The 23,163-nt window shown below is 41.9% G+C and overlaps 2 protein-coding genes across 15 annotated transcripts in view; one reads left to right on the top strand and one right to left on the bottom strand.

Annotated features, from left to right (window-relative positions):
- The window catches only part of LOC306807311 (uncharacterized protein), a 1,031,843-nt gene that overhangs the window by 162,467 nt on the left and 846,213 nt on the right, over positions 1–23,163 (top strand). The gene's annotated exons all lie outside the window — the stretch shown is intronic.
- IQSEC1 (IQ motif and Sec7 domain ArfGEF 1) overlaps positions 1–23,163 on the bottom strand; it is a 261,481-nt gene that overhangs the window by 19,596 nt on the left and 218,722 nt on the right. For all 14 annotated transcript variants that reach the window (XM_079317372.1, XM_079317383.1, XM_079317378.1 and 11 more), the window contains 4 exons: positions 15,965–16,244; positions 14,192–15,456; positions 1,469–1,630; positions 102–224 (listed from right to left, as the gene is read on the bottom strand). In XM_079317372.1, the coding sequence (XP_079173498.1) occupies positions 102–224; positions 1,469–1,630; positions 14,192–15,456; positions 15,965–16,244 (1,830 nt within the window). The remainder of the gene's footprint in view (positions 1–101; positions 225–1,468; positions 1,631–14,191; positions 15,457–15,964; positions 16,245–23,163) is intronic.

Here is a 23,163-nt window from a genome sequence, read left to right as displayed (position 1 = left end):
AAAGTATAATTAGGAAAGTAACTTGGCTAAGTCCAAGTTCCCCAGTTCTGCAGTGTGACTGCAAAGCAGCAGGTTTCTGAGGGATTTATTTCACATCCTACCTAAAAGCTTCAATGAGCCGCTCCACTTTCTGGGCTTCTCCTTGGACACGGATGTGGGCCTGAAATTTCCTGAGTGCTTCATCCAGCTCCATTGTGGAGAAGTCCATCTCATCCACCACACAGCTAGGACAAAACCAGATTGACATCATGTCTCTTCATTTCTAATAACACAGTACCAAAGGGAAGATTTAGAAACAGAAAAAACTTTTCCATTTTCCATCTGACAAGGATTCATGCAATTGTATTTTAAACTTTCAGCAGTAATTGCAATAATTGCAGGTAAGCTGTGAAGGAAGGTTGAAAATAACAGATCAATGAGAATGTGCACATGTGAGCAGACCCTTGTGTTTTTTAACAGAAGATCTGCTGGAATGACAAACCTGACCATTGTAAGTGATGTACCACTGCCACAAATAATTATTAGTTCTGTGCTTCCAGGCCAATCAACTATCACAATGCCTCCAACAATAATAAATAGTTTATACTGCCCAAAATGTCATATCTCAGACAGCCTGCAGCAGGCACAATAATCTGTACCAAATGGCTCTGTGTCTAGGAAGGTTCTTAAATGCAGAGAAAAAAAAATAACCTTGTTTGGATACTCTCTTATTATTACTGTAATTCTCATCTCCCCATCATTTGCCATGAGTTTCAGTTAACATTTATGGAGAAATAATTACTTTGTTGCTTTGAAAATACAGTGCTGACAAAAAATAAAAGGGAACCATTTTAATATAATCAGCAACATGAACTATGTCATTCTAATACTTTGTTTAAGGACTGCTTTAAAATCAGAGGCTTATAAATTTCCTTTAAGGTTAGCTTTTAGTCTTGAAATGACCAGACATTAATCACTGCAAGTAACAGCACTGTAATGCACAAACCACAGAAAGTATTATGCACTTTTAAAAGCATTTCCTTAAATGTATAGATATACAATGACAAATTACAGTAGCTCATATTTTTCTTCCAGTAACACTGTAGCTAATGTGGATTAACAGCAAGTAATTTATTCCCCTTGCTTTTAGTATTTTTCCTTTTATGCAAAAGCACAATAAACAAGGAGCCTGACGTTCTCACACCTTTTCCAATCCTCACCTAAACTTTGTTATCAGTTCTGCAATAATGCTCTCAGGCTTCCCATTATTGCAAGTTCTGTTAGAGTGTCAAAGGCCCTTTTCCCATTCCAAGGTGTAAAGCACACGTGGCAGGGTCAAAATGAAGTAATTAGCACAATTAAGGACCCCCAGGAACACACTGGCCAACAAAAGGATGGGCGGGGGAATGAAGCAGCATTTCCATGTACCATGGAGACAGGAGATTTGCCACCACGGGCTGTGCTCACCTCTTCCCCACACCATACTCACTCTAAGACATCCCTGTTGAACTGCTTCTGCCGGTTTCCCAGGAATTCTCCGATCATCTGCCTGCTGAGCCCTTTCCTCTGCAGCAGGAAGTGGGCAACTCCAACAGGAGTGTCCGGCACGAATCCTCGCTCAATGAGGTACTGCACTCCTTTTTCAGGCTTTCTGAGGAGAAATGACAGTGCAAAAGTATGAATTTCCTTCCATTCCACCTGATCACATCTGATTAAAATTCCAAAAGAGTTCTGCCAATTATTGTCAATATATTCAATCACTTTTAACCAATGTCCCAGCAGGATGAGCTAGTGAAGCTTCAGGAACGTGCAGATGAATACATCGCTCACGGTCTAAAGCTGACAGCCTTGAGACACATCTTTGCCTCTTTTTGCACATCCCCTGCTCTAGAACCCTCCCAAGGAGAAGTTCTGGATGCAAACAGCCTCCCTTGCCAGTCAAACAGAGCCCAACACCAGCTACTAAAAGCTCCTGATGCTGGGAGAGAGGTATCTTCCAGAAACTGAACTGAAAGACTGATGCTGAAAAACAAGAAACAAAGAGCTCCCCTGACATCCCCCCTGCCTGCTGGCAGAAGTTAAACTTGATGAATAAAAACACCTGAAGTGGTGTCACTTGCAAAGTGAGAGAACAAAAAATAAGGAGGAAAACTAGAGTCAGTCAAGCAAAAAGAAGCAATTAAAAATGTGTAGCTCCCATTTAATTGAGACTTTTAGTTCCTTCCTTTTACACACCCACTGCCCCAGATTTTCCTCCCTCAGCCAAGCACCTTCTCAGTTTCTGCAGTGTTTTACATCTCTTTATACAGATCCAGATTTAGCTGTAACCACTTTCACATCCCAAAACAAAGCAAAACCAAAGCCATTCATTTTAACTTATAAAGAAGTGTGTGCTGGGGGGAGGGATGGGACAGAGCTGGCAATAAATATACTGCTTATAAAGACAAATGCTGGTTCATTCTCAAGTGTTGCAAAATCCCCCTTACAGCACACACCATGCACTGCATCACCCAGCAGTTCAACACAGCAGAAAAGCATCAATCCTTTTAAAAATATTTGCAGAACCAGTAATTTCACCATCAGCTTTATTTGTAAGGAATTATGCTGTAATGTCCACCTGTAAGAGTGGGTAGTTTGCAGCTTGCTGGATGACCTAAAAGATATTTTCTTTAAGGCAAGCAAAATCAATCTGAGGGGACAAGGTGACCGTGCTATTTTTATACAAAGTTGATCACACAACCATAACCCTTCCCCAGGGTTTTAATTGCAAATAACATTGCTAAGTACATCATCATTCACTTCTCCTACTCTTCTGCATTCCATTATTATACACTTAATACCCTATTAAGAATTAGACAGATCAGAGAAATATATATAATTTAATCAAGAGGGGAGTTCTCAAATCTCAATTTCTTGCATCAGGCTTTGTGGCTCTTTTCATCTGAAATGTGATTACACACACGGTCATCTTCTAAAATTAATCTCCTTCATACTAAAAAGTCTCTTTTCTGTAACTAATGTATTTTCTATGTTCATATGCTTTTAAACTGCATTTCAGAATCCTTAATCTTTCTAAATTTAAATTCACAGCATTCAACCAAAACATATGAATAGTTTTCTCCATCCCCCTTGTTAGTGATACAGTAAATTCAGAGTGATACAAACCCAGGAGAGCTCCTCTCCAGAGACTGTCAAAGCAGAAAACAGCTCTCAAAACCCACCACATAATCCAAAGATCACCTTTACTTGGCAGATAGAAAATGCTGGATTACTACTTACTGTATTAAAAACCAACTTGAATTCCTACTGCCTGCATGAGCCTGAACATTTAAAATCATCACAAAGACGAAATAATTAATCTTTCATCAGCCCTTCTCTGGTTGTATAATTTTGCATAAATCAGGGTCTGCTTTGTCACCAAAGAAGCTTTGCCTCTGGTTTGGTAATATGAAATCACTTGATTCAAATATCCTTCAAAACAGGTGAAGTGAGTTCCAAAACAGAGTTAAAAATCCATTTGCAAAACTCTGGAAACCAAGAGCTCATTTCCCATCGATACTCCCCTCATGCTGGAGTGAAATACCAGGGAGTTTTGCAGTCTGGGATTATTTGAAAGCAGTCTAGAATTATTTAAAAGTAGCCCAGTTTGTTACAAAAGCTGTAACCTGGCAGCAATAATATGAAAATAACACCTGAACCCTACTCTGTAAGAATGAAGGCTGTTCCTTCCCTGTTTGATCAATCACCTGGTAAGTAAGACAGGCTCAGGGTTTTATTGTGTTTTAAGCTCCTTCCCACCTCCCACCAGGTGGAACATTATCTTATTCACCAGGAAAAGTACTTACCAGAAAATGATGACGCTTCCAGAGTGTTCTGAAGTGCTGTATTTCCAAGGAAATTTTGCTTCAAAAGTGAAGTTAACAATAGGTTCAGAGAAAAATGTACTCAAGGGGGCTTCCCCTTTCTGCTTTTAACATAAGCAGCATTTTATCTCCTTTCAAAGTTAGAGAAACTGAAGAACTAAATAGGATAATGGAAATTTCAAATACCACTAAGTCTGAGGGTGTTGCTCCCTAAAAGCATCACCAAGAGGAGGTGATGGTTGGGGTGCTGACCTGCAGCAAACCACCAGAAACTCATTTGCTCCTTCCCAAGGTGTTTTTTCACACCAGGTATCTGCCAGGATTTGGGGAGGGCAGGTTTGAACAGCACAAGCAGTCAGGGATTCTCTGCTGGCAAAGCCAGCTGTTTCAAACTGAACAAAGCTTCCTTATCACCAAACCCTGACTTTTTCTAAGTGTTTGACTGGATGCAGAAGAGACTTGGACATGCAGGAGTCAGGACTGAACGTGGGACAGGACACCTGGATAAATGATCCTCATTTCTGTCTGCTCACAGTTGGGCACAGACCATTTTGTACTTACAACTAAGAGTCTTTTGTGATTAGGAAAATTCCCACTGATGGCTTGTTAATTACACAGACCAATAACAGACAAGATAAGAAATCTATAAATAGCAATGGAGGAAGCAGCAGAAGCAGAGCAGTTATTTTCAGATTTGAATACATTAACTAATATCAAAATAAACCATCTAACGTTAGCACCTTGCATAGCTGATGATGTACTTATTTAGAGAACTTTTGATATTTACAAGGTTGCTTCCAAAATAAGTTTTAAAATGTCTTGTCTCAAAAAAGCCCAACAGAACAACTTAAAATGAAACAACCAACCAAAAAAAAAATTTACAAGCATCTACTGAAAGAAGAAGAAAAAATCAACACTAAAAGATGTGCAAAATTACTTACATAAGATTCTCAGAGGTTGATTAAAGGACTAAGGATCTTGCCAGAAATTGATTAATAACAAGACATTTAGGCTGGTTTAAAGTGACTTCCAAGGGGAAAAAGAAAACTGATGGAGGGATGAATGCAAACTTCAAAATAACAGATCAAGCCAGTATATTTTAATAAGCTAATTTCTTAGAGAGTACTGGCCATATTCAGAAGTGCTCAAGATCTGCCAGAGTTTGAGAAGGCAGGAAAGCCAGGCAGAAACAGCTCCTCCTTTGAAGAAGGGAAGGGTAAAAGCTGTTTGACTTCCAAAACATACCCAAACTGTTATCTTTAAACTTTTAGGATATACTGCTTTTACATAAACACTGCGGTGATTCTGAAAAGTGAATTTGGCAAAGGAAAAGCTTTTAGTTGGATTCTGGATGGGAAGATGGATCAGCAGAGGCTTAGCATGCCCTGTTATCCCCTGGGTTTACTGGTGCAGCCAGTCCTGGTGCAGGACAAACCCAGTAAACCTCAGTGCTGAGCAGGGTGAGCATTCCAGTGGCACTGCCAACAGTCCCTTCTCCCACTCCTACTGCTGACTGGGGACTGAACTAGGGCAAAAAGGTGTTTTGTGTGTTTTGGATTTCTTTTTTGTTTCTTTTTGTTGTTATTGTTGTTGCATGTTTTGGGTTTTTGGTGGGTTTTCTTGGCAGTGTTGGTTTGGTGGTTTGGTTTGGCTTGGTTTTAATTATTATTTTTTTAATTCAGTCAAGCTCTCCCCACATCTGCACTGTCATTTGTAGTATCCAAGCCACAGTGTGGATAAAGTCCTGGTGTCCACAGCAGCCAAGAGGAGAGAACAAATAACAAGCCCTGCCTCCAAAAGAAACCTGCCTCAAAACCACAGCACCAAGGTGAATAAAGTCTTGCCCATCCCTGACTTGCTAAACATGTAAAGCTTACAAACACCCAAAACCACAAGAAATCTTTGTATTTCCTTTCAGAGCTCAGACAATAAGACAGTTGTAAAATGAGAGCATTAATTAACAAACAAGCGTGGGACATTTCCAATACCCAGCAATGCCAGAAGTATCATCTGAATTGATGCAGGAATTTATGAACAGTGTAAATAACCACAAACACACTGCTCTAATGGCTGACTGAGGCAAGGGGGCAAAGCCAGCCTGACTGAGAGTGAGAAGCTTGGTAACACTTCTGGAAATCCAGGATTTCTGAAGGCACATCTGTGTTTGTTGGTTCCTTGTCTCTGCTACAGGGAAACTGAGACAATTTGAAAACGAGCAAACCAGAAGTACAAACATTTCTTAGAGGCTGTTAGAAACCCACTGCAAACAGGAACACTTCACAAACATGCTACTGCCAAAGAAATCTTTTCATGTCAGGGGTGGAGAGTTTAATGCAGCTATGATGCCAGCCCTCTGTGAAAAAAAAAAAAGTAATAATCTTGCTTGCCTTTGATAGCAGCAATCTCATTTTGAAAACATCTACAGTTGTCACAAAAATAAGCATTACTTCAGCATTAAAAAACCAGGGATGGCTTTTTTAAAGCAAGAACCTAAGACTTTTCTTAGAGTCCTCTAAGAAGTGAAATATTTTTGAATAACCAAGCTGGCAATAACAAGCTAGTTGAACATTCTCCTTTGTTTGGCACACAGCTCAGTTCTGTTTCTATGGTTGTATTTCTTGCTTTGCTTTTGCTGAAGAGCTCACTGGTGCTGCAGTGAAGCCAAGAGAATCCCTAGGTCTATTTTAAACTTTCTGGCTAAGAAGAAAAAAACCAATATCCTTAAAATACTACCAAAACTAGTGCCAAAACAACTTGTCATTGTTCCCTCCACAGCGAGGCAAAAGGGGATTGAGAGGAGGAAAATGAGAGAAACTGAGTGGGAAGCCTGAGCTGTGCTTTTCTCAATGGCATAACTCTTTAATGAAGAGAAAAAAATGGCTGTAAATTGCATCTTCTGGTAATTACAAGGAAAAAATCCCTGGGTCAGGAAAAAAAACCAGGAAAGAGTGTATTTCTCCCAGCTTCTCTACACCTCATGCAAATGGGGAGACAGTTGTTCTCATGATTTGGGCAGGAGCACTACACTTTGCCCCCAGTGCAGATGATTTCTCCCACACTAGGATATTAATTCTCTAAAGTTTATTCAAGACCTCCCACCACAGATGGCAAGGTCAGGGCACACTTGCAATCACACCAGATTACCTGGAGTAACCTCTGTTCACGAAAAGTTAATTTCTACTCATGCCACTAAGGAAAGAATTCACCAGGAAGTGATCTCAGTGCCCAGTTCTGTTTGGTGGGGGAGCAAAAGAAAGAGAGGAAACTCTGTAGATGTGTATTTTCATTAAATTGGGCAACTGACCTACGTGGTTCTACCATTACTTTCTGCCTCACCAACCAGTTTCTTTATGGCATCATTTCCTAACAAAGTGCTAGGAAATTATACATTGAACATTATTACTGCTATTGAATGTTTAGGTTGGTCTGAAAAGTATTGCCTGTATCAGAGCTAATTATAAATGGGTAAAAAGGTGTATAAAAGGGTAAAAAGTGTATCAAAGGCACCTAAAGGCCCAGAAGCAGAAAAGCTGGCTCATTGTCATAAAGGAGGGAAAATAGAGTTTAAAGCTATTTCTGATAAAGGTTTTTGCTGTGTAAAAAGCATCCTCCTTGAGGAACAGAGCAGGCAGCAGGCAGTGGAGAAGCACACGAGGCACACCCCAAACACTTGCAGTAGCTGGACATGTCCTTGCTAGTGAAAACAGCCCTGAGTCATCCTGCCAGAGCATTTCCTACCTCCTCATTATTCCCTCTCTTGGCAGTGGGCAGCCTGCTTTTTTGTGCCCCCCACTCCTTCCTTCCTCACAAGAAAAAAGGCAACAAAAAGGAAATATTTTAGTTAAATTAACAATCCAAAACACTCGATGAGGTTGTTCTCACCTCCTCTGACCCCACTGCATTTCTCACAGAGCAGAGACAGGAGTTTGTAGCTGCCAGCAGAGCAAAGCACACTCCACTTTGGGACAATATGGAAAACTGGCTGCCTCTCTCAGAATTGTGTGCCAGGGCTGAGTATTGCCCTCATGTTTATGCAAGTGTTGTCAGGAACGACACTTTAGGATGACTGTGTCCTTTAAATTAAGGAACAGTCCCTGTCTTTCTGTCTTCTCATGTCCCTGCCCTAAATCCTCTTTCCACACCCTCACCGCAGTTACACCAAACAGAAGCACTTCAGCTTCAAGTTCTGCAACTCTGCTGAGTAAAAATGAGAAACTCTGACAGTCACATTCCCTTGGAAAGGGACACCTTTTGTGCAAGCACAGTTCAGAGAACTCCTGATTTGCCTTTTATGACCTACAAAACCCCAATTCAGTTGGTAGATATGAACAGTTACACAGGAAAAGAGTTGATGGGACCTTCCCTTATCCTTAACTCTTTTTCCTACACAGCCTTATCAGGTCCCTATTCCAACTGTCCCCTGCATTCCTGCAAAGGCAGCTGGTCACATTTGTCACCTTCAAAATGTGACCACTGGAGATTTTCAGACAGAAGGAATCCCAATCCTGGCACCCAGAGTCCCATCAGCCTCTGTCTGGGAGCTGCTCAGCCGGTGGAATTCCCCATTCCCGGGCTCATTTTCCAACAGGAGGCACGCAGGCATTGTCAGAGCCCAGCTCCCATTCCTGGCACGTAGCAGGGAGGCAGGAGTGTGCCTGGAATGCTTAAGGGCAGCCGGAGCTGGAGGCAGGGATGAGGTAATGGCTCTTGCAGGGATCCAGGGCCACTCACACTCAGCTATTGCTGCTTCCAGCAAAGCCACATTTGCTTCCAACATTTGGGAAAGTTTATATTGCCTTTTAATGGCAATAAAAGGAGTCCTTGTGCCCATATTTGAACCCGATGCTTCAATTTACTATTGGTTCGACATTTCAGCTGCTTTGGATGGATATAATTTATGCTAATCAAAGCACTTGTTTTGGAAAAAAAAAAAAAAGGAGGAAAAATGGCTCCTCCGGGAGAAAAGATAAAACAGGCGCAGAACAAAGCAAAACACACAAAGCTTTTTTTTTTTTCTTTGGGTGTTCTCACTTAGGGCTAAATGTTTTTAGAAATAATGAGAGTCATACTAAGAACATTCTTCTCCTCTTACTAACTCCTCGGCATGTTAGAGGACAAGTTACATGGAGTGCTTTGATTTTAATTTTTGTTGGAACCACTGTGCCTGAATAATCTGCAGTCCAGATGTTGCAACAACAGCAAAGTCCCTCTCAGCACACACACGAGGACAGCAAATGGCTCTGTTGTGAAATCCTGGACAAGCCTCTTCTCTCCCCCTTCCTCTTTCTGTCAAATCATTCAAAAAAATCATTGAAGATATTAGGGATCAGCCAGCAAAATGAAATAATTGGTTCAAAGGTAAAGAGAATCAACTCAGTTTGATTTACTCCTTCTCCCTCCTACTCAATCTGTACTTGCAAAGTTTAAAATCATTAGAAATGTTTCTATCTAATAAGCTTTCAAACTTAAATTGAAAGGAGGACAGTCCAAAAGCAGATGTTTAGAGACTAGATACTAGAATGCTGAATGGATGTCATGAGACTGACTCTAAGCAATACAAGAAGTATGTTCAGCCTCTTAACTGAAATTCATCATGAGTATGATGGGTGTAAATTGAGAACACCATATTAGTGAACTTATTACAGAAGTTAAATTAATGACTACATGCAAAACTATTTTTTAAAAGCCATGTAAGTAACATTTGGCAGCTCTTAAGGATTCCAAATAGAAACCAAGCTTGCAGCACTTTCTGAGTGTAACAGTACGTAGGAATCCAAATTACCTTCAGTCTCTACCTGGAGATGGAAAATGATGGAAACCTTATACCTCTGTTGAACAGTTAAAGCTACTTTCATGGAAAATGAAAAATGTGCCTTCGCACAAATATTATTATTGTGTGCCTCAGATTTCCAACAAGAATTTATCTAGAAACTGTAATCTGTAATATTGTTTTTGGTATAACCCCACCAGCACTCAGCAAATTCCTCTCATATCTGCTTAGTAAAATAAAAAAACCTTCTTAAATTAATATTCCAGGGAATCTAGAAATGTTAGAAAAAGCCTGCTCCTGGAATTAGTACCCAATTAATATCAACAGTGGGTTTTAAATTGGAATAAAATCATCCCCATCGTGCAATAAAGGAAGCCAGTAGGGCTTTCAGGACTAAGGATGATACATCATTGCATATTGCAAACAGATACTCAAGCCTTTTTATCTCTGTCAATAAATCCTTTGGGAGAACTTTGGAATAGCAGGAACCTTGATAATGGCCCGTTATAAAAGAAGCTACAGCAAACTCCTCAGCATAGGGCATTGTAATGCACTGAGGACACATGGGGAACAGTTCTCCATCTGTCCCTGCCCTTTCCAGAGAGAAAAAGAGGATACAAGAAGTGATGGGGGGTGAAAGGCATCTGGGAAAATTTATTGTAAAATTATTGCTGGCCCAGGTTCTGTTCTAGCACATGAAAGTGGTGCCATGTTCATGTGCCTCCAAGAAGTACATGTAGGATTAGGATGTAAAGCCTGAAGGACACCTGGCACCAAGCTCAGAGCAGTGAAACAGCCCCTGAGCTGCACTTTGCAGCCTCTCTTCAGCAGTAATTTCAGCAATCAGCACCAGCAAGACTGGCTCCCATGGCAAGGAACACAATGCCACAGGAATCCTGCCAGATGGGAGGACCATTTACAGTGCCTTCCAACAGCTGATATCCCAAAGGAGACACTAAACATGACTCCAGGCTCTGCAAGATTAAAAACTGAGTCTGGGTGATGCCAACCCTTATCTCCCATCTTCTCTAACACCAGGCACAGCTGCAACAAGTTTTCAAAGCGCTCTGGTGTTGGCCCGGTTCTGCTGACACTGCTCTGATAGCACAGAAGGTGTTTGTGTCCTGTGCCCAGGAGTGCTGAGCAGGCACTGCCGTGTCCCTGTCCCTGCCATGGCCCTGCCGGGTGTCACCGCGGGCAGGGGACACAGTAACCCCGGGCAGTGTTAGCAACAAACACACCTGGCAGCCACCAACGCCTGGCAGGGCCCCAGAGCTGCTGTCACCCCCCTGGTGGCACAGGGCTCCGTGGCAATCCAGCCCTGCACTGCTGACCCACGGGCAGGACACGTCTCCTCTCACTGCTGAGGTCAAGCACTGCATTCCAGTTCATCTCTCAGAACCATCAGTAGCAGGATGGAACCTGAAAATCCTACCAGAATAGGGTGCAATAACTGGTAAACCTGGTATTTCCAGCCTGCAATCAAAACAAACAGGAGAATGAAATCACAGCTCCCTTTTCATTTTTTTTTCTCCTTGTTTCTCTTTTCAAAGCAGCAGTCAAAAGGCCTCTTGAATCCTTGTTTGTAAGCAAACCAGTCTCAGAGGCTGGATTTGCATTGGCAGGATTTGCAGCCTGCAAAATAAATCTTTCTAGGTAGTGTTTTCCTTCTGCCTGTGAGGGAGAAATGGTTTCTAGTGCCATTCTCCCAGTCCACATCCCTTTCCAGCTCCTCTGAAGAAAATGCCCAATTCAACACAGCTGGCCTGCCCAAGGCTCCCTGGGAGCTGCTGCACTCTGGGCACGCACCTGCAACCCTTCCTTTTGGGGAGGAATGAATGGGAACACACACTGCCAGCCCACTGCCAGGGGGAATCACTGCTGCCATTCAGAGCCACGGCAATGCACAGAAGCTGGTACTCAGTTGCAATTTCTTTGGCAGAAATAATTCCATTTTGGAGGATACTTTACCTTCTAGCTCACTGGCTACTACAAATGATCTTTGAAAAGTGCATTTATTTAATTAAAACTAAGGTTCCAAATTGAAGGCCAAGTCACAGTTTGAAAAGAATTCCGTGATCATGTGATAATCATGGAATTACAGAATGGTTTGGGCTGGGAGGGTCCCTAAAGATGATTTATTCCAAACCCTCTGCCATGGGTTCCAATAGAACTCCCAGAAAAGTGATTTTCAATTACCTGTAATTTTTTCCCAATGTCCTGTGTTCTCCATTCTCCAGGGAGCTTTGTGCTACTGATGTTTTGCATCTATCAGTGATTAAGTGAACTGGACCACCAGCTCTGCTCAACTTTTACCCCACCCTTAACTGCCTATCCTAACAAAGAGTCTCTGATAAGGAAACTGCACTTTGGCTTCTGGAAACTGATATTAAAATAAGAAAGTCAGAAAAGCTAAAAATTGAAATTTCAATTGTGATAATAGTGACTTTCCATTCTTTTAAAATTTTCATCCCTGTAGCACTTCTACTGAACAAAGCAGAAGTATTTACTACAATTCATGCACTTCTTTCAGGTTCTTAATTCTTTGCATTTCAGCCAAGCTTCATGTCCCACAAAGAAAGGACATTTGTTAATTAAGGGCTGGGATCTTAATTTGCAAGGAAGATTTCAAAGACATGGTGAAATTAACCCGAACTCCTTGTAAAAGACATCCCTAAAATTTCCTCTGGTAGATGAAAACATTTGGAAAAAAACTTGCCTTCTTGTACTAGCTAAGTTCAAAGCCACTTCTTCCAGTGCTTCCTCCTGGGTGGAGCACACATCCTCCCAGGAGCTGCTGCCAGCACTCCCACTGCTCCCTGATTTGATGATCATAAATGTGTTGTGAAGATAATGTGGTGAAAGACAGTGAAGTGACCCTGCTGCACTGACATGACCACTGCACTGACCACTCACCTCAAGATGCAATTTGCAATCTCACCTGATGCAGTCTCTAGAGACTCCTGAGCTTTCACAATAAAGCTCCCTTTTCAAAAGCATTTACAGATTCATGCACCATCACAGAATGTGATGGTTCAATACCTGACACTGCACATTAACAAGAACATCACAATCCTCAGACTTGAAGGGCCACTATCAAAACCTGAGACGTGGGATATTTGGGGCCTGTCTGACCAATCAATAGAATCACACTGACTCAGCAGGAAGTAATGACAGTATTGTTTTCTTTCAATGCTGGAGATAAAATGCACTGGGGACAAGGAAATCACACAGGGCAAAAGATGCCACTCAAAGGTGCAGCCTGGAGCTCTGCACAGTTCTGTCCTGCAGCACTCACTGCTGAGGAGCTGCACGTTACCTCACAACAGCACAGAATGCAGGTTTCTCTTTGTGCACGTCTGCACAGCAAGGTCACTTCGATCTGTTGCAAACAACTGCCTCTATTCTTGTCTGTTCCTATGGTTATTTTTCACTTTCAGCCTCCTACTGATGTGTCACTAGCAGCACCTGACAGCTTCCAATGCTCTCATTCACCCCTGCATGCTGCCACAGCACTTTTTCCATTCACTTTTTCCCTACACCCTTCTGCAGCTGACTCAAAAGATTCTTACCAAGCCTGAGGCTCATTGAGCATTGACTGCTTGAGGCTCAATTACTGTGCAGAACCTAGGCAAACACCAAGTGTTAAATGTCAACCAACTGCACCAATACCTTCTTCCCTGACAGCCCTGCCAAGGATGTTACTTTCAAATCTTCTAAAAAAGAGCTAATTGATGTATTTTCCTACCCATTCAACTTCACAAGCAGCAATCCTTCAACTTGCATAATTCCAATTGGCTGGAAGCTCCAGAAAGGCGTTTTCACCAAGATTAAAAACTAAACCTGTAAGTGTTTACAGACAAACTTGGGGATGTAACCCACAGCTCATGTGATGGCACCAAAAAGCTTCAATTGTCTGCAATGTTACTACAAATGCAGGAGGAACCACCAACCCATCAGTCCAAACACATCAAAGCACTGCTACCTGAAAAGGAGGCCAGAAATCACACAAGCCACAGGGAAAACATAGGGAAACTATCAGTCATAGGCAGAAATATAATTCTGTGATGGTTTTATGATAAATAATAAACATTAATTTAGTATTAAATATATTCAGTGCATTGGCTTTTAGCATCACAGTTTTAATGAAATCTACTGAACAAATTCCAGGCCCTGCCAGTGTTAAACAGGAAACTCATCATATGCTGCATGCTGTTTCTAATTCCCATCTGATGAGTTTTACACCACCTACATGATTAGGGCAGGAAGAAATCTGAATTTTTTATAATATAACACCAAAAAATGGATCAGAATCAAGCCACCATATTTTTCCCCAAGAAAGGAGTTGGATTAATCTTCAATAACCTTCTACCATTCCTACACACATATTTTTTTCTTTTTTCCTGAAGCCATTAAACTATGAAGACATCAAGTTAAACTTGAACAGTCACCACAAGCACCTTGTTTATTCACTGAAAAGTCAGTACCAGACACCAGTCTTACCTTACCTGATACAAGAAAAATATTCCTGGTTAGTTCTCAGTGACACAGAGAGGAAGGCAGGAACTGCTGTACTTACTTGTTAAAAAGATTCAGCCCAATCCTATAATGGCGTTTCCTGATAACATCGTTACTGAAGGCAGGGGAATCCCAGCTGTTTCGAGTCTCTTTGTGGTAGGTTTGTTTGCTCAAGGTTTGCTCCCTTAGGCTGTCCCTAGAAGAGGATTCTGAGCTGCAATTTATTGTATCATTGGAGTTGGAAGTGCTGTTGATGCTGTCGTTGTCTCCATCAGAGTAATCAGACTCTGATTTGCTTTGCCTGTTTGCTGTGCCATTGATGGCCAAGTGACTGTCTATGGGCCTAGCCCTGTGCCTGGCCTCCTGCTCCTCCCGGGTGATGATCTTGGCAGGAATGCTGTGAGGGATATGTTTGGGGCTGCCTTGCTGGCTGGTGATGCCTCGGTCGTAGGCGTTCTGTCTCTTTAACGAGCCCCTCTCCGAGCGATCGCTCAAGTCCACGGAGCTGTCACTGGGCGGCTCGATAGTGAGCAGAGGGAGGTGATCCATCCTCATCCTCGGCTCCTGACATTCCAGTGATGGGGTACTCCTGCAGCTCGTATCAGTGTCTATCTTATCATCTTTGTGGGTCATGGACCAGTACTCCTGGGAAGAGTTCACGGCGCGGAGCCTCAGGTCCGACTCCGTGCTGGACAGTCTGTCCACGGACTGGGAGAGCGGCAGGGGCGGGGACAGCTCCTCCTCGTCGATGTACAACGTGACATCGCTGTAGGACGCCGTCATCTCGTCCAGCTTCCTGTGATCCACATTGTGGATGGCCGGTTTGCTCGGGGCGCAGCTCTCCCTCTCCATCTCCCGGCTCCTGACCTGCTCCGCACTCTGGATTTCGTCTGAGTGCAGACTGCGGCAGTTCAGCGCGTCGTCGATGGATTCCGCCAGGGATTTCACCTGCCTGGAAAAAGCATCCTCCAGTTCTGTTATAGCGTCAGTGAAATCAGTGGATGCCGCCGGGGACTTCATGGTAGCCGTCTCCCCGAGCTCATCGCACTCCGACGGCACCAGGGAGCCCAGCTTTGACCCGTCATTTGTAACAGAAACCTGCTTCCCTTCGAAGTAGGAGCTGTGGACTTTCTCAGGTCCTTCAAAGGAAAACTGCATTCTCATATTGGACAGGACGATGCGCCTTGACATGCGGTTCTCAGACATAGAACTGCGCAGGCGCTCGAAGTTCTTGTTCATCTGATACTGGCGGAAGGCGGTCTGGATGGTGCGGGCAGCATGTCTGGTGATCAGCCGGCCCCCATACTTCCGTTCTAGCATCTCCACCTGCAGGGCAACACGCACCCTCGTCACTTCATGCAGCTCAGGACAAGGGCAAAGTCTCACAAAAGCATTTAACTCTCATAACGACTTTAATGTACTTTATATGTATTGCTTTTGAAAATCAAAACTCAAAACTCAGTAATGAACGGAATAGTCATCTGCAAGTTCCAGCATAAAATACAAAAATATATTAATTCACCTCACAGATGTAAGAGAATATCAGTTGCAGTAAGTTCTTCCTTCCTTTCTGTGACAGCTTTCAAAATGACTCATTTTCTTAGAAAAACATTTTGCATTATTCTAGTGTGCTCCTGGAGCATAAGATCTCAGTTCCAAGAACTGTTTTTACTTTTAACAGTATTAACACATATTTTACACTTTTCTCCAGGAGGTGGAGAAGGTGTGTGGGACAAAGAATAACAAATTTTAAAGTCCCAACTGAAGCGATGCTAGAAAAGACTTCCCCAATTCCCAGCCACAAAGGAGGCAGCAGAGCTCATATCTCAAATACCTGCTTATCCTGTAGGTCTGAGGAGAGTTCATAGCTCTCGGAAAGCGATCGGGACCGTTTGATGGCCTCTTCCTCAGCCTGTTTGCGCAGGATGGAGGTGGAGTGCTGGAGCTTGGGCCGGCGGGCTCGCTGCTGGCCCGGCGCGATGGAGTACAGCCCGTAGGGGTGCTCGTAGTGCTCGGGGCTCAGGGCAGAGCTGTGCGTTATAGGGCCCTGCGGGTAGCCAGAGGGACTATCCAGGGACGTGCCGGTCTCGCTGCTGGGAGCCTCCCCCTCAACGCTGCACAGCAAAACACAGACAGAAAAAGCCTCGGGTGAGTCCGGCACACCAAAATCTTCAACGGCAAACAGCACTGGTTTGCTTCAGTTTCATTTTGTGTCAGCATCTAGCCAGTTCTGCTGTTCACATGCAGGTGTCAAAGGTAACGTGGCTTTCATGCCAAACACCACAGTTATAGCTGCAGTTTCTGTGGCAGTTTTTGCAAGTCTCAATGTGCCTAGCCTGTGACATCTTTAGAGCATGATTCAAACAGAAAAATAGAGATTACAAGCATTATTTAACATTATACACTAATTACTAATAACATCATGAGTAAGTCACTCAGCAACTACTCTGTCAAATGAATGAAAACTTCTAATTTCTTACAAGACTGCTCATTTCCAAGCTTTCCCATTCAAAATGACAGATGCTTATTCATGTGTTTCTTTCCTTTGACAAATTAAAGCAATATTTTCTTACCCTTATATTGCGAATTGACATAAAAGGATTACTTTCATGGAGACTGGGATTTAATGGATCTTGAGAGATATGATGCTTCTAGAAACTAAAGTTGGGAAAAAGTACTCGCAGGAGAAATCTCATTTATTTCCCTGCTAGTGAAAGACTATTCCCATGCGATACTTTTGGCAGGTTTTTGAGTAAAGCATCCCACGGACGGTGTTTCCAGCTAATGAAAGTAACATGGTTTCAGGTGAAGAAAGCTCAAAAACACCTATCTGGCAAAGAAACTACTTTGCTTTCACATGAATGCTGTTATTGCTTAGGAATAAAGGAAAGGAAAAAGACTTTATATATTAAAAGGGTTGCACACAATAGGAAACATTTTAAAACTGAGCCCTAGGTGTGTTCTGAAGTACTGATGACTAATAGCAATTTGTATTTGGGTTGTATTTGCAGGAGGGCACTCTCACATTGCAATATATGCACTTTCACTCTTCCATCTTTTCATGTTTCACAGCACTATTTACTGTCTGTCTCATCTTGTGTGCACAGAGCATTGGCAGAAAAACGAAATTTTACTTTTTTTTTAATCCCTCAAAAGACTCAGTAAACACTTCACACATGGCCAAATACAAGCATTTGCAGCACTTCCCCTACCTTTTGCTTTAGAAAAGGTACATCCAAACTCCAAAGAAGTAAAATTCCACATTCCCACCACACCCTGTATTTTTTCCTTCACTCACATGTACTTAAAAACCAAAGCCCTCCTGTTGTCTCTCAGCTGTCCCTTCAAAAAGTGCAGAGCAATTTCTATAAGAATGTTCTCCACCGACTGAAGAGCTGAGGGTTAACCCCGGCCAAACTCTCCCAGCTTGAACAGTTCGTACTTTTTAAAGGGAAGGAGAAAAAAAAAAGCCCCTTAGATTTCTTAAAATGCTTCTATAAACATGTAAAACTGAAAGCAAGTCCACTCTCTTTGCCCATAAAAATATTACTCCAACCAAAAGGTATTTTCAAACATACTTAACCCAAGCTGGAAATATTTGCAGTGCGCACACATTGCTTTTTCCAAAAAGGAAGCTGACAGGAAACTAATCCCTTTTCCTCCGTGGTACAGCTGGCTTTCAGCTTAAAAATTATAAACTCTCCAGAGTTCTGCCGGTGACATTGAAACTGTGTAACCACCCGCTAAAAACAAACAGATCATTCTCTCTGAAGCATCCATTAAAGACATGGTATGATACTGAGCTGCTTCACGTTCTCTCTTTAAACACTGAAATTCCTTCCTCTGTTCTGCCAGCTGTGAGGCTGTGTTATTTTGGACATCACATCCTAGCTGCAAGTTTATTTGTAAGTACTTTCCATACAAGCATGGCAAATTTGTTTTTAACAGGAAGGCTGGAATTATCTTCTTAGGTTCTGTTGACGTTTTCTGCCTTCCTCACCCTTGCATGGTGAAGCATTTAGTAACCCTTCCATGCTGATTATAACCTCCTGTTGACAGTTTAGTAAAGCTACCTTTGATGGATCCCTTAACCTTTTCCTCAACAAAAAGAGTACTGGCCTAGTCAGAAGGAGTTGGAAGGACATCTGCCCAGAGTTCAGACAAAAGTTCAGGGTTTCTTCTCAATTTTTAGTCTGCTGTTTGTACTTTTTCCAGATATAAACGTGATGCTTGACTGACTCTATTGCTTGATCCCATTTTGCTCATGGGCCTATTCCCTGCCACCTGACCTTTGAAGCATGGGAGTAATTACCTTTCACAACAGGCACAACAGCAGCCCTTCCAAGCAAACACATGCACAGGCTTCAAGGCTTTCCCCCACTCAGCTCTTCCTGGCCTCCCAGGAGCAGCTGAAGCTCCATATGAATTATTTCATTAAAGTGAAACTTTCACTGGCAAAGAAAAGCAGCTTGCTTTCTACTTCTTCTACTTTACATATGTTTGGAGAAGAAAAATATGTCAACAAATATGACTTGTGTGAAGCTGTAAGGATGACAAGTTGGATTGCTCCACTGAGGGGAGCAGCACAGAGCTGGCAGAAGTGCTCACTGAGCCAGCTTCCATCATCTCCCAGCAGCCCTGGGTAACTGGAGGTTATCAAATATAAAACACCCATCTGCAAGAAGGGAGGGAAGGAGAGTTTGGGGAACTCCAGATGTGGCAGCCTGACCTCAGTGCTGGGCAGGTCATGGAGCAGGTCACCCTGAGTGTCAACACAGCACAAGCTGGAGATCAGGCCAGGCCAGCCCGGGCTGGGGAAAGGCAGGTCCTGCCTGACCGACCTGCTCTGCTCCTGTGACAAGGTGAGCTGCTTTAGGGGTGAGGGACAGGCTGGGGATGTCACCTGCAGGGACTGCAGCAAAGCCTTTGGCACTGCTGCCCTCAGCCTTCTGGAGAAACTGGCTGCTCTGCACAGGTGCTCTGTTCCCTGGGGGATGGTTTAAAATCCCTGTGGATGTGGCAGTGCTGGGGGAATGGCTGGACTCTGCCTGACAGGGCTTCTCCAAACCAACCATTCTGTAACTCCTACCCAGACTCAGAGCATGAGCCAGTCACTGCAGTGTTATGAGGGTGGTTTTTATCTGTGCACTTATTAAAACTGCCAGCACACAAAAATGTCAAGGATTCTGCTCCAGGCTTGCAGCAAGAACCAGGAGAAGTCTCCCTGGGACTGAGGGAGTAGCTGAGACACCTCCCCAGCACTGCTTCACTTCCACACCCTGCACACACAGCCTCTCTCTGATGGGGGAAAAATGAAGTATATTAAGCACACTACAAAAATGGACAATGTAATATGGTTAATAATTATTACTTAGGATTTTATTACATATACATATATATATTATTAAATAAATGTTAATGAAAAGTCACAACTGGAATTAGAAACAGCTTCTTAATAAAGGTCTCCAATTTGAGGCATCTGCTACCTACCAGACATGTCCAGTACAATTACTTTTAAATGAAATTTAAACAATTTAATTGTTTAAAAAAAATAATCTAGTGGATTAATTTGATTCATCTCCTTGCAATGTGCAACTGCATATTACTAGTGAGCCCAGCAATCTGTTGAATATTCTAATTGTCTAATATTAAGAGAATGCAAAACAGCTGAAATTAACTTAGAAGTCCAACTGTTTTATTATACTCCTGTTTCAGCAAAAAATAGACATTCATTGTCTGCCAAGCCAGAAAAAATAAAAGGTTGCTTGCAAGTATTTTACAAAGAGGCAAAGAATGGAACAGCTAAAGAATGAAAATGAAATATTTAAAAATAATTAGTATTACTAATATGACTTTAAATGAACAAAAATTTAAAATAGAGCCATTGAAAAATTTAATACAACTAAATTACTTTTTGAAACACTGGCCAGCACTGACTAAACTAGCATTTTATCAGAAACTGAAGATTTCTTCCTGCATAAACATCAGCTTCTAATACATTAAAAAAATCCAGGCTGACAAAAAGGGGAGGAGCTGCTGTTGCTAGGAAAAGGTCCTGATTTTCCAGTCATTCCCCACAACTCAGGGCATGAGTTTATTTCAAGGGCTACCCAATAAGAAGAAGCTCTGTCTCCTCTCTCCCTCTCCAGTTGTATGGTTAGCCATGACCAAAGCAAAATTTCCTCTCCAGGCATTTTAGCAGCACAAACCTGGCAGGTGTTTTCTTCCCTGGATCTCATTTTACACTTTCAATTATTACTTCTAATCACAAAGCCTGTAATTAGCACCAGTATACTATATCCACTACCATATTTTAAAACAATAATGCATTATTCAGGATGTTTGACTATCTAGTGTTATTCTTTGTTTTTCATTTTTTATATTCACACCTTCTCTTTCCTTCAAATGAAGTTCAACATTTGAGCTTAAAATGGAAAACTTAAAAAAGATGTGAATTCCAGTAAGGAGCAAACCCCAAGCTTTTCCATGAGTATGGATTTATTTCTCCCACTGACTAATGGCAAAATGACCAGAGGAGCTGCTGGTTTGGATGCAGAGGTACAAGAATTTATCTGTCAGAGAAATTATACTATGAAAAACAGACATTTGATAACCAGAAAAACAGAAAGTCCCTTTCCTCCTGTGGCCCAGAACCTTATCTTTAGAACTACGTGCATATAAAAAGGAAGTATAGAACAATAACATCACATGCAAGAAATGATTCAGTGCTGCCTCTCAGAAACCCCCCAGTTCACAAGCAGTCAAGTGTCCCTGTGCATTTTTAGAACTAAAATATGAAGATAATGGGAACATATGCTCACAGAAATCACCCAAATGTTCAAACCAGTTTGCTGCAGATTTAGTTTGGAACAAAGAAATGAAACATGTTTCTAAATAATGCAAATGCCAAACCCAAAATGCATGCAACATTCTAAAATAGGCCCAAGAACACTCTCCCAGCAGAACAGAGCAAATGCTTGAGAAGCTTTTTTAGCAATGAGCATTCTCTGAAATCTGTATTATTTTCATCACTCTTTTAGAATGGACTTTCAACAGTGTAATATAAAGTCATGAAATTGAAAACAGGCCCTAACAACTGGATAGTACATGCATGAGAACCAATCAGCATTATATTAATCCTGTTAAAAAATTGGTTTGGACACAGAGAGAAGTATGACAGTATAATAAGTTTGTGCTGTTACATCTTTAAAGATTTTTCCACAGCATTTCAGATCCTTGGAGGCATAAACACAAATTCAAGGGTACAGAGAATAAATTTGTTTTCCTCTACATTGTGGAAAGGCAGTATGAGTGTTATAAACACAGCAACAAAAATATATCCAGCTTAAAATTCCAGTCAGCACAAGGTGATAAAGCCACTCAGCTTAACCATGACAATACAAGGGCCCACTGCCTCTTCCCAAGGGCAGGGAGATTTTAAATTAGGGCTGTGACAGAGCAGCAGTAACACTCCAGGTAATCAGCACAGGCCTGAATTCAAATTCAGCTTAATGAAGAATCGATATTTTATTTCATTTGTTGCAAAAGTGAAACATTTGCATGAGTGGTTCTTCATAAAATTCCTTAGCCAAATCCATCCTTCTCCCACTTGCCTGCTTTTTCCCTGTATCCATATGATTTATTTCCCTCTTCAGGAAAAATGCATGTAAAGCTGGTTCTCTTTAAGTCACATCGACTCACAGAACAATTCAGCTAACTTATCTTCTTCCTTGGTCCCCGAAACTTTCTGTCCATAAAACACCAACATATCCACAGCTGAAGTATCCAGATACCTTCTTGGGACTCTGCCTTATGATTTATGAGATGGATTTAAATGCAAACCACATAGTGAATCTTTTCGCATTAAAATCCCATTTCATAAACATTATTTCCAGTAAAGCTTCTGCCTCATTCAAAAATAAATATTACATATAAACAGCTCCAAATGCCCAGGGAGGAAGAATTGCTACACATCTGTTTTACACCATCTCCTTTTAAAAATGTGGAGGTTAAAACCAATCAAACTGTGATCTTAGCTTCTAATTATAGATTTCCACTTGAAATAGATCCAGATTCTCTACCTAGCTCAGAGAATGCAGACCAGAAGTCGTCCGTGGAACTAAGTGAGTAACAGAGAGAAGCAGGATGGCAGCTGCTGCAGCAGCTGGTATGGCCAGACACTCTCAACATGATGGCTGAAGCAAGCCACTCAAATAGCAAAAATGTTTAGGCCAAATGTGGGCATTCCACATAGGAACAAACCTCTCCAAAAGTTAATTTCTTGCAGATAACTTTCCCTTTACAAGTGCAAGGAAGCCCTGATTCGAATGTATAATTTTAAATGATGATTGCACCAGAACTCTGCTCTCCTGAGCTGTGCCTCCCCACACCACTTCATCTCACACCAGCACTCTTTGGCACAGGGTACTCCCCACTGCTTCAAAGCTGCCTTGTGCTTTAGTACCTGTGGTGCTCTCTGCCATAAACAAGGTGCATTCAATTAAAGCTCTGATGTGTGCATTGTATTATCTCAAATTACCCCACAAAAGGTTCTTCAATAACTTCTCAAAATGCAGAAATGGCCGTATGTACTTCACATAAGCCATGGTTCAGCATTTTTCTCCACCCCCCCAATACAATATTCCCACTGGAGTGAGAACATTTGAGCAGAAGTTCATTATTAGTACAGTTTGAACAAGAACCTAGTCCTTATTGGCATGTCTGGTTTGTGCTGTCTAGTAAAGAGAGCTCAATTATATTAAGAACTTAGACAAATCCCCAAATTCAATAAGCACAATAACATTAACAAACCAATCTACCTTCAAATATATCCTGCCAAGAGTTCAAAGCCATTATGATGGACAACAGCATTCACAGGCAGTGACAAAAGCTTTGATCCAGCAAAGAAATATTGACCAATGTGTTTTACTTCCAATGCACTCTCAATTCAGCTGTTTCTGTTCAAAACAAATGAAACCTTTGAATGCACATCAAAGTAATGTCCCAGGTAATTCATCTGACTGAAGTTAAATA

The sequence above is a fragment of the Erithacus rubecula genome (assembly GCF_903797595.1).
Source record: "Erithacus rubecula genome assembly, chromosome: 13".
Taxonomy (NCBI): Eukaryota; Metazoa; Chordata; class Aves; order Passeriformes; family Muscicapidae; genus Erithacus; species Erithacus rubecula.
Note: the sequence above shows the minus strand (reverse complement) of the source record. Positions and strands in the feature narration are given on the sequence as shown.